At 42.8% G+C, this 12537-nt stretch overlaps 1 protein-coding gene across 2 annotated transcripts in view; it reads right to left on the reverse strand.

Moving 5' to 3' along the window:
* Nucleotides 1-12537, reverse strand: part of LOC139411170 (importin 11) — a 231111-nt gene that overhangs the window by 158170 nt on the left and 60404 nt on the right. For both annotated transcript variants that reach the window (XM_071157083.1, XM_071157082.1), the window contains exons 8-12: nt 6614-6662; nt 4695-4765; nt 4131-4323; nt 3401-3553; nt 3159-3202 (exon numbers count right to left, since the gene is read on the reverse strand). In XM_071157083.1, the coding sequence (XP_071013184.1) occupies nt 3159-3202; nt 3401-3553; nt 4131-4323; nt 4695-4765; nt 6614-6662 (510 nt within the window). The remainder of the gene's footprint in view (nt 1-3158; nt 3203-3400; nt 3554-4130; nt 4324-4694; nt 4766-6613; nt 6663-12537) is intronic.

Consider the following 12537-nt stretch of genomic DNA (forward strand, 5'->3'; position numbering starts at 1 on the left):
CATTCTCAACTGACGGGATGAGATCAATATCCTTCCAGGATACCCCGTCCAGGTCGATTAGAAAGGTCTGCTCGCTGAAGTGTTTCAGGGAGCGTTTGACAGTGATGAGTGGAGGTCGTTTGACCGCTGACCTATTATGGATGCAGGCAATGAGGCAGTGATCGCTGAGATCTTGGTTGAAGACAGCAGAGGTGTATTTAGAGGGCAAGTTGGTTAGGATGATATCTATGAGGGTGCCTGTATTTACGGCTTTGGTGTGGTAACTGGTAGGTTCATTGATAATTTGTGTGAGATTGAGGGCATCAAGCTTAGATTGTAGGATGGCTGGGGTGTTAAGCATGTTCCAGTTTAGGTCACCTAGCAGCACGAGCTCTGAAGATAGATGGGGGGGCAATCAGTTCACATATGGTGTCCAGAGCACAGCTGGGGGCAGAGGGTGGTCTATAGCAGGCGGCAACGGTGAGAGACTTGTTTTTAGAGAGGTGGATTTTTAAAAGTAGAAGTTCAAATTGTTTGGGTACAGACCTGGATAGTAGGACAGAACTCTGCAGGCTATCTTTGCAGTAGATTGCAAAGTAGTTAGGTTGTTGTAGTTAGGGATGGAGATTTCAGAATTTCTGGTGGTTTTAAAACCAGCCAGGATTCAAGCCAGGATTCAAACACAGCTAGAACATCCGGGTTGGCAGAGTGTGCTAAAGCAGTGAATAAAACAAATTTAGGGAGGAGGCTTCTAATGCTTCTAATATATGCTGTCTGACCAAATAACTATTTTAGTAGTTATTTTATGAATGCTAAATACCATCCATCACTCACTTAGATCATGTATTTTCAGGTCAGGGTCTCCATTAGCCGGTAATAGCAGGCTTTAGGCAGCTAGAAAAATTGAAAAGCCGATAAATAAAATTGGCATCGCCACATTGTTTGGGAGAAGAAAAAAATCCCACTGCAAAATAATGCTTTTTAGCCTATTAATTGATGGAAATACCAGTTGATGGAAATACTTGTGAACGGTCATGCTTATCAGTCTAGGTTAATTTGCTTAATTTTGTGGAATTAAATTGGTGCTTGTGTAGTATATTTGTTATGTATTGTATTTATCACACGAGTACAGCATACAGATAGAGCTTTTGAGCGGAAAATCTGTCAGACAGTGTGAGAGCTGCTGCTGAAGCTTCTCAAACAGCATATGCATACATAAGCAACAGAAGGTAGGCTACATCAGAGCGTCAAACACCACTTTGCAATGTGCTGGAGGCCGTATGCATTTTTGAAAACATATAATTGTTTGAAACCGGAAAATTTTAATACATATTAAGAGGCACGTCGTAACCACACTTCAAAGTAGCCTAGCAAAAATCTGACCGTATTCGTGAAGGCAATTATTTTATAGCAACTTTCTTTCATTGTCCAGCAGCCAAAGGCAAAATCCTAGTCATATTAGCAACCCGTGCTAGTTGTTGCATATTAGAGCTCCCCTCTTTCTAAATGTCTAATGGATATTTTCACCTCTGTGACATGAAACAGCGAGCATGTATGGTGCCCTTTTGACAACAGTGTTTTCCCGCTAATTGCATTATGGAACGAACATCCGTGCGTAGCCTACTGCCTTGTGTGCATTGTTGCACTTAAACTGTGAAGAAGTAATAGTTTATCATCATTTTAAGCTAAACGTTCTGATCTATTGCATCAGAATCGTTGCTTATATATATTTTTTTTATGTAGCCTAAGGCCTACTGATTGTGTGAATTTGGGATCCGTCATCCCACAACTGTCCCAGAGAGTGTGGAGTTGGTCATTTATTAATCGACAAGATGACTAATAGAATAAGTCAACTTTTCTACTATGGGGGATAGTATATTAACATAGTGTAGTAATGTTGCTGTTCGTCGCTTGTTGGCTGAGGAAAAGTAAATGTGGACAGATATAACTAACAAGTGCACACCAGAATTCGGTAAGGAGGACCGCGCATCGTTGCATCCTCGGCCAGAATTCGGTAAGGAGGACTGCACATCGTTGCATCCACGCCTTGCATATCTTATTAAGATGCATTACCATAATCTAAATGGGATTTCAGGTTACGCATCAAAAGCATTTCTCTCAAATGTCCGGTAAATTTAGATGCTGATGGTCAAATTTCCGGTGCCACATTTTCAGAAACCCTGTTAAAGCAAGAGATACCTCGAAGCAACTGTTCTCGTTCCCTCTCGATCATGTATTCTTCTGTCTCTCGCTCTCCGTGTCTACCCCACACTAACATAATGTAGCAGGCATAAAACAAACACACAGACCGGACAATTGCATGCGTAATGGATTACGGTCACTGTACTTAATTACCACGTTGTGTGTGCTAAACCATGTAGAATATTGGCCTGTTGGAAACTACCCTACAACATCGCATAGTTCGGGATTGACCGGATTTATCTGTAGAGAACTGCTCAATGTGTGCAGTTCATTGAAAAATAAATGGAATTAAACAATTGAACCTACAGTCAGTCGGTCAATAAGCTGCTTAAAAAAAAAACGAAAAATAACAGAAACGTTGGTTAATTGCTCAGCTAGTATAAGTCTAATTGATAGTTTGACTGACCAGCACTGCAATAAGACACTTTAATACTGTGTTTTAGGGGACCGCACAGATTATTTTGCTTAAGACACCTGAAATACTTGTCTTCCTTTTCTTGTATGACAGTTCAGCTAAAGACTATTCTCATTTTTCCCTCTGGTAAGGAGAATATTGTTGCACTTGCGTGCTTGTAATGGTATGTGTGGTTGTTATTTTACTAAGACCATACATCACTGGCCACGGGTAGAAACACTATCTCATCTCTACATCCTTATCCTATCACACCTTCTGTCTCACAAATCTATAGGATTATTCTGGTTCCTGGTTATATGTGGCTGTGCTGTGGTATCTTGTTGCACTCCAGTCAAGGACTCCCAAACAATACAGGAGAAGAGGGATATGATGAAATGGAGGGGAAATAAATCAGCTTCAGTGTGACTGAATACATTGTTGAAATCAAATCAGCAAAGCTGTTAGTGAGAGCAGTGACAGGGGGAGCATGGCTGCTTCAACGGCTTGCCTGCGCTGAGCAAGTCAGTCGGTCTCGTCTCTGTGCACTGGCATATATGCGTGTGTGTGTGTGTCATTTACTCACCCGTAGACTGTATTTCCAGGAGTCACCCCCTGTTTCTTCAACAGCTGCGAATACAAAAACAGAGCAACAATGAGATGAGGGTGTGTGTGTGTGTGTGTGTGTGTGTGTGTGTGTGTGTGTGTGTGTACTCCAGTATGTTGTGGAGATTCAGATGGACACATTAGCAGAGTTAACTTGCGAAGAGAAAAGTTTTCAAAGCGACAAGGAAACACATCAGCAGCCATATGTCTTTGTGAGCGTACCGAAGCCCTCGGGGTCCTCCTCCCACATGGCCAGCTCTTCCTTGGTCAACAGAAAGTAGTGGGAGACGAGACGCCGTCCGATCTCTGTGAGGGTGGGGTGTGTAAAGAATGCCGTCTTGATCTTGTGGGCCTCCAGACTCTCCGGCTTACTGTCTGAGAGGGGCGACCCAGAGAGCATGTAAGAACTTACACACAGACACACACACACTATTCAAAACTAACCACAACCATCGACAACTAAGTCTCGACAGCTCAGAGAGAAACACAACTCCACTGTGGCGCCTCCTAACCCGTTATATTATTATAATGGTACATTAATGATGCTTGCAATCTGCCTGCCTGCCAAGGAAGAGCAGTTATTTGTGGTTGGCTGTATTAACGATGCTACGCCATGTTGATTTCTCCCGCTGTCTCTTTCCCTTCTATTTCCTCTCCCTAATTTTCATCTTGCTCTCGCTCCTCTCCTTTATTCTCTCCTTCCCATTTTCTCTTTCCTCCCTCCCTCTCCCCACTAGGGCTGGCACAATTACATATAACCGTGTCACCAACTCTTATGGATGAAGACAGTCATGAAAATAAAATAACAGCCATAAATGGATAAAATAACAGCCATAAAAATAAAAATAGTAAAGATTAATACTTATTACGACGACTGCGTCCTTTGGATAACCAATAACCGCCATCCAAAATTCCATCACCATGACTGCCCTAGCCCCCACCCTCCACCTACCCTCGATGTTCTTGCAGGGTTTGTAGGCCTCGTTCTTGACGATGGTTTTGATGAGGTTCATGCACTGGACGGTGAAGCGCTCGAAGACGAGGCCCTCACCGGCCGCCGTGAACACGTAGCTGACAGCAAATTCCAGAGAGCGCTGGATCAGTGGGATGAACGCACACGGGTGGACCTCCAGGAAATCTAATAACTAGAGAGAGAGAGAGAGAGAGAGAGAGAGAGAGAGAGATAAATGGTTAAGGAAAAACATGAGATTCAGAGAAGATGGAGAAAATATTAAACAAGAGAGTAAGGTAGAAAAAAAGATGGCTAAGGAGAGAACGTCAGAAAAGGAGAAGGAAAAGCAGAAAAAAAAAATCTATAAGGGGAAATAACAAATATAGAGAGAAGAAATGTAGAAAAAGAGAGAAAGTAAGAAATGAAGTTGAAGCACTTGGCGCTGGGATATCAGCCTTTGTCAACAGTGCCTGGTATGCAAGCAAGACTACTGAGAAACTAACTAGTGTAGATTTGTAACAACACCTAGGCCTACATGGTTGTTGACTGATCAGTTTGACTCACCACTTTAGTGTACAGTATGATAGTCTTCTCAAGCTTCTCTCGACATGGGCTGTCTGGGTCTACCTGCCGACCTGGAAGAAATAAAACCAAAACAAATATGAGCAACAGTATGTTATGACATCAGTATAAAAACAACAAGCCATATGACAAGACTATAAAACAACAATACAAAATATGACAAGTGTTCATCTCTTGCCAACATTAAGTGCATCACTTACAACAAGGGGCTACCCAAGAAGATGTTACTCTGATGTCAACCCCCCCCCCCCATGCCAGACATCAGAGTCCATCTCCCTGCCCGGCTGCCAATAAACCAGGGAGGGGAGGAGAAGACAGAGAGGAAATTGTTAGGTATCCACTGATCTTTTCTGTGTAATACAATCATAACAGAGCTCGAGTTGAAGGGAGAAGGGAATGAAGGCAGTGATATCATAATGCACTTCACTACGGATGGATATTTTAATTCCTCTAGTGTATTCAATTCAAATAACTTATTTCCTGGGAGGGAACGTCATGTGTGGTGACGAATGGTACATACAAGACATGAGGCCCTGGCTTCACTTTATAACTACAATACACTCTGGGAGAGTGAACGAAACCGCCACCTGGGAGAACAGGGCCTTTGTTTCTCTAATATAATAAAGTAGACTAATAAAGACAGTGCCGTGTCAGGAATAACTCCCTCGGCCGATCAAAATGAATCTATAAAAACAATAAGCTGTGGCCAATAAAAAAATGTCCTGAGAGGTTTACTTCCTCATCACCGTTCCTGATGACATCATCAAGAACAGGATGATGTTCTGGCCTGTTCCCTAGCCTCGCAAAGCCGCTGATCCCTTAATATCAGTCTGTTAAGGTTGCGAAGGCCTGAGCCCGGCCTTTTTTTTATCACCATTGCGTCAGACCAATCAGCTTCCTCTGATGAACTATGCCGGTGGTTTGGTTACCGACAGGCAGGAGACAACAACACATGTAAAGTCATACTTAGGTGGTGATAGCTAAATATAAAGCTTTACATGACAGTCTGAGGTTACTGTATCAAGACAATCTCTGTATTGAATTATATGCAGTGGCATAATATCCATCGCTACGGTTTGGCAAAATCATTAGGCGCAAATTCATTAGATATACCCTGGCTGATGTTAGGCTACTATATTGCTGTTAGTCTCTCGTTGACATCGATATATTACGCTTCTTTTGGCTCATATTGCCAAAGCCTATTGTCCTGGTGTTCGATATGCCTTTCTCTTGAACGACGGCAAGTTCTACTTCCAAGAAAAGCAGTGCTGCGGCTTCTGTTTTCTGATTGATTGAAGGTGATCCAATCGCTTTCCGAGTTTGTTTTGGGGAAAGCCTATCTGCCCAAACAACTTGAATGGAATCCCTTCCAGACTGATAGTGTAGCGGTAATCAGTCGGGTAATTACGAGGCTACCTGTTCCCATACATAAAAACACATCCTTCAGCAGACGGTGACACCTGTAATAACATGGAATATCCAGACAGCTGACCTCAGCGGAAGGATCATGCACAGGAAAAGGAGAGAGAAAATAGAGGATGGTGCAACTCAATGGACATGCTTCTTTATCCGCCCTTATCTTGCAGGGAGACTGATATTTCTCCTGGCTCAGAGCGCCTACGAGCTTCCGCTGTCGGACAGCCCAAAATATCAACGGGCCCAATACACCCCGACCTCCGCTGACCCTCTGCAATAAGGACATATTGTGTGTGATATTAGGGACAGATACCAGTAATTACATTTCTAACACACCATCTGAAGCACTGAGACTTACCCCTATGTGTGTGGTGTGTGGGTGGGTGCTAGGTGTGTGGTGTGTGTGTGTGTGTGTGTGTGTCATTAGATCATTGTATAATTAGAAAGTTAATAAATATGTAGGAAAAAATGTTCAGGATACTTACTGCATTCTAGGAACTGTTTCAGTCTCTCAAAAACTGCATTGAGGAAGCCCTGGTGAGAGAGAAAAGAGGGGCAGAGGAGGGAAGCGAGAAGAATGAGAGGGGGTACAGGGTTTATTCAATCTCGGTGGAATATTGGTGGTCGCATCACTGTTTGATCACATAATTAGGAGAGGCAGTCACACAGCTGAACACATGAGTCATCATACACGTTACAGACACACACACTGACTCAGTGTGCCTGGCAAGCCTTTGCGACATGTCACTGACAGTTCATAATCTGCCCAAACTGGAAAACACGGAGCCTTCTCACTGGGCACAAACTGGTTGAGTCAACATTGATTCCACACGATTTCAACCAAAAAAATGTAACATGATGACATTGAATCAATGTGGAAAACTGATTGGACTTGCAAAAAGGAATTACGTGAATGTTTTATCACCCAACTTTTAAACCTATATTTCATGACACCATTAATCCTTTAATTAATAGCCTATGGCAGAGGACCTCGGAGCTTCAGCACGGAAATCAACTATAGGTACGAAATCCAAAACATAGGGATGATACCCTATAAGGCTACACAACAGTAACAACCTAAAGTTAGCTCCGTTAAGACAATGACTATTATCCCCATGGGGACACGCAGGTTGCTGCTCTGTGCATACATAAAACAACAATCAAAACAAAGACAAGTACATATACAGACAAATACAGGTATAAAAAGCAATTCATAAGCAATCATTGTGGAAATGAGCTAGTATAGCTAGCAGGACCTTTTCACGGCGTTGTAAACTCTTCCACTATATCCAGTCACATCTATAGGCTTTTCAGCCTGACCTGCCTCCAGCTACAGTGTCACAACGGAAACACAATTACACAGGGCAAAGCGCTATGGTGTGTCCCCTTTGTTATCAAACTGTCACCAATAAGATTTATTTGCATATATATTCTGCAGTATGCGGGAGAGCTACTGTAACTTTGGGGCAGAAAGAACGTTTTCCTTCACTTTGCTAAGGTGGGGCGGATGACTTCCTACAAAACCAGTCACATTATTACCAGTCCTTAGGCTGTGTGAGCAGGTAACAACAAACTATAGAGGGAGAGAAAGCACGGCAGAGAAAGAAAGAGCTGTGTAAAACCGGGATGCAGCCTCTCAGGGCAGGATTTGATAAATACCCAGGATATACAGTGCCTTGGGAAAGTATTCAGACTCCTGGATTTTTCCGCATTTTGTTACATTACAGCCTTCTTCTAAAATGGATCAACATTTTTTTTCAGCAATCTACACACATTACCCCATAGCAAAAACAGTTCTTTTTTTCTGTTTGAAATTGTAAAAATGTGTATTTTATAAACAGACAAAGCTTATTTATATAAGTATTCGGGCACTTTGCTATGAGATTCCAAACTGAGCTCAGGTGCATCCTGTATCCATTGATCATCCTTGAAATGTTCCTACAATTTGGAGTCTGTGCTAAATTCAATTAATTGGACATGATTTGGGAAGGCATACATCTGTCTTCATAAAAGTCCCACAGTTCACAGTGCATGTCAGAGCAAAAACCAAGCCATGAGGTCGAAGGAATTGGAATACATTGGCCTTCATCAATCTTAAATAGAAATTTGGAATCACCAAGACTCCTACTAGAGCTGGCCGCCTGACCAAACGGGGGAGAAGGGCCTTGGTCTGGGAAGTGACCAAGTTATTACACTTTGGATGGTGTATCAATACACCCAGTCACAACAAAGATACAGGTGTCTTTCCTAACTCAGTTACTGGAGAGGAAGGAGACCGCTCAGGGATTTCACCATGAGACCAATGGTGACAAACAGTCAGAGTTTAACAGCTGTGATAGGAGAAAACTGAGGATGGATGAACAACATTGTAGTTACTCCAAAATACTAACACTTTTGACAGAGTGAAAAGAAGGAAATATTCCAATTGATGCATCAGTTTGCAACAGGGCACTAAAGTAATACTGCAAATAATGTGGCAAAGCAATTCACTTTTTGTCCTGAATACAAAGTGTTATGTGTTGTATTTGCCCCAAACATAACTGAGTAGCAATTTTGAGCAATTATCAACAACCAACTTGACAGAGCTTGAAGAACTTTGAAAATAATAATGGGCAAATGTTGCACAATCCAGGTGTGGAAAACTCTTAGAGTATTACCCATTAAGACTCACAGCTGTAACGGCTGCCAAAGGTATTTCCACAAACTATTCACAGAAATACCCTATTTACTAGGGATGCAGCGCCATGACATTTCTGGCCGATACCAATATCTGATTCTGGCCGATACCAATATCTGATATTTTCCTTGCCCAAAAATCGATACCGATAACCGACAAACATTTTTAGCCTCCGTTTAAGCATTCTAGTACAGTTCAGTTTGGTTAGACTGCTACGTCCATGTGTGTGTTAAGGCACTGCATCTCAGTGCAAGAGGCGTCACTACAGTCCCCGGTTTGAATCCAGGCTGTATCACACCCAGCCATGATTGGGAGTCCCATAGGGCAGTGAACAATTGGCCTAGCGTCGTCCAGGTTTGGCCGGGGTAGGCCGACATTGTAAATAAGAACTTGTTCTTAACTGACTTGCCTAGTTAAATAAAAGGTTACACACACACACCACACAATGAGCAAAAAGTTATTTTGTTGGCATTTACATATGTCCCCATTACCAGTAAAACCTATTTATTTCACTTACTTGCTGTGCTGTTTCGTTGTTCATTCGTTCAGTTGTTTCATTCTCGACCAAGATTAAATCATACATGTCAAGCAGTGAAGTTTCAGCTCTGTCTGTCCGTGGCCTCTCTTCCTCGGTGCGCACAATCACTGTGTACGTTTCCATCTTGTCCAGGTGTGTATGTAGCATTTCACGTAAACCCTGTTTCTTGTCTGCAACGAAGTAGCGGTCCTTGTACCAAGCATCGAGCACGGTGGCAACACAGTAAATAGGCTCAGAGAGAATGCCACCGAATCACTTGTTCACAGCCTCTCGTAGAGTACGCAAGTATTTTTTATCCTCCTTTGAAACTTCAAAATAGATCCAAACCACAGACATTGTGGGCTAGGTTAGGACTGCTGTGTTGCACGTGTAGCGCTGGATTATTTGTGGCATCATTACGCCATCTACCTATTATATAGGTATGCACGTCAGCTTTGACATCGGTTTTGCACATCGGTGTAAAACTATACATCAGGCCAATGCAGATGTTGGTATATTTTAGCTAATATCGTCCGATTCCGATATGCTTACCGACATATCGTGCATCCCTATTATTTACATACGTATTCAGACCCTTTGCCATGAGACTCAAAATTGAGGTCAGGTGCATCCTGTTTCTATTGATCATCCTTGAGATATTTCTACAACTTGATTGGAGTCAACCTGTGGTAAATTCAATTGATTGGACATAACTTGGAAAGGGAAGGGTACCAAAACATTCCTGCAGCATTGAAGGTGCCCAAGAACACAGTGACCTCCATCGTTCTTCAATGGAAGAAGTTTGGAACCACCAAGACTCTTCTAGCGCTGGCCGCACTGAGAAATCATGGGAGAATGGCCTTGGTCTGGGAGGTGACCAAGAACCCAATGGTCACTCTGACAGAGCTCCAGTGTTCCTCTGTGGAGATGGGAGAACCTTCCAGAAAGACAACCATCTCTGCAGCACTCCACCAATCAGGCCTGCATGGTAGTGTGGCCAGACGGAAGCCACTTCTCTGTAAAAGGCACATGACATCCCAATTGGAGTTTGACAAAAGGCACCGAAAGGACTATGACCATGAGAAACAACATTCTCTGGTCTGATGAAACCAATATTGAACTCTTTGACCTGAATGCCAAGCGTCAAATCTGGATGAAACCTGGCACCATCCCTACGGTGAAGCATTGTGGTGGTAGCATCATGCTGAGGGGATGCTTTTCAGCAGCAGGGACTGGGAGACTAGTGAGGATCAAGGGAAAGATGAACGGAGCAAAGTACAGAGAGATCCTTGATGAAAACCCGCTCCAGAGCGCTCAGGACAGACTGGGGTGAGCGTTCACCTTCCAACGGGACAATGACCCTAAGCACACAGCCAAGACAATGCAGGAGTGGCTTCAGGACAAGTCTCTGAATGTCCTTGAGTGGCACAGCCAGAGCCTGGACTTGAACCCGATCTAATATCTCTGGAGAGACTTGAAAATAGATGTGTAACAACACTCCCCATCTAACTTGACAGAGCTTGAGAGAATCTACAGAGAAGAATGGGGAAAAACTCCCCAAATACAGGTGTGCCAAGCTTGTAACGTCACACCCGAAAAGACTCGAGGCTATAATCGCTGTAAAAGGTGCTTATACAAAGTACTGAGTAAAGGGTCTGAATACTTTAAAGTCCATTTTAGAATAAGTCTGTAACATTACAAAATGTAGAAAAAGTGAAGGGGTCTGTGTCCTTTCCGAATGCACTGTACATACTGAACAAAAATAACAATTTCAAAGATTTTACTGAGTTACAGTTCATATAAGGAAATCAGTCAAAATTAAATTAGGCCCTAATCTATGGTTTTCCCATGACTGGGAATGGGTGCAGCCATGGGTGAGCCTTGGAGAGCATAGGCCCACCCTCTTGGCAGCCAGGCCACACCAATCAGAACAAGGTTTTCACCACAAAAGGGCTTCATTACAGACATAAATATCCCCACGCCCCTCAGACGATCCCGCAGGTGAAGAAGACGGATGTGGAAGTCCTGGGCTGGCGTGGTTTCACGTGGTCTGCGGTTGTGAGGCTGGATGGACATACTGCTAAATACTATAAAACAACGTTGGAGGAAGCTTATGGTAGAGAAATATTTCATTAAATTCTCTGGCAACAGCTCTGGTGGACATTCCTGCAGTAAAAATGCTAATTGCATGCTACCTCAAAACTTCTGTGGCATTGTGTTGTGTGATAAAACTGCACATTTTAAAGTGGCCATTTATTGTCCCCAGCACAAGGTGCACATGTCTAATGATCATGCGATTTAATCAGTTTCTTGATATCCCACACCTGTCAGGTGGACGGTTTATCTTTGCAGAGGAGAAATGGTCACTAACAGGGATGTGAACATGTTTATATTTTTGTCTGGTGTATATTTATATTCCTGACTCTGAAGTTGTTCATTCTGACATGTCTTAATGTCTTGTTCTTGTGTATTGTTGTTGTACTATTAGATATTCCTGTTAGAGCTAGACATAAGCGTTTTGCTGCACCTGCGATAACGTAGGCAAAACCTTGATTTGATCATTTATGCAACCGTTGACGGAGGGCAGACTCAAGATAGCCAATTACACTGAAATTACATTAGCTTCCTATTGCATACACAGCTCTGTTTCAGAGGGGTATGAAAGGGTGAGAAAGTGTGCCAAAGTGTGCCAATGATCTATCTGCTCTAAAGTTCGATCAAACTGAAAGAAGATTACCCAACAAAAGCATGTCCTCCAAGAAGTCTCTAAATGGAAGCACTTTGGAAACAAGTCAATCAGGACTCTGTGTGTGTGTGTGTATGTGCATATGTGTATAAGAATCTCTGCCTAGATCAGTGAATTTCATTATTCATTTGTGAAGGAGTTAAGGCAAGGCACAGCCTGAAATAACTAATTAAAACCCATTTAAATGAGCTTTCTTTCCCTGTGGAGTCTATAATGAGGCAACCTGCAACAACAGCTTCATCAAACTTCTCACATCTCCACTGTTGTGGGTCTATTAAGCAGCTCTACACATCTGAGATGGCATGGGTGGGAGTAATATGGAGAAAATGCCACTGGTTGTGCTTTGGGAAATATAAGCAGGTGATAAGAGATAGGAAGGAGGAGAGGGTGAGTGGATCAAACTACCCCTTGACAGTCAACTCACGCCTCATCCCTCCCTCCTTCCTTGTCTCCTTGAACTTTTTCCTTT

The sequence above is a fragment of the Oncorhynchus clarkii genome, chromosome 6, assembly GCF_045791955.1.
Source record: "Oncorhynchus clarkii lewisi isolate Uvic-CL-2024 chromosome 6, UVic_Ocla_1.0, whole genome shotgun sequence".
Lineage (NCBI taxonomy): Eukaryota > Metazoa > Chordata > Actinopteri > Salmoniformes > Salmonidae > Oncorhynchus > Oncorhynchus clarkii.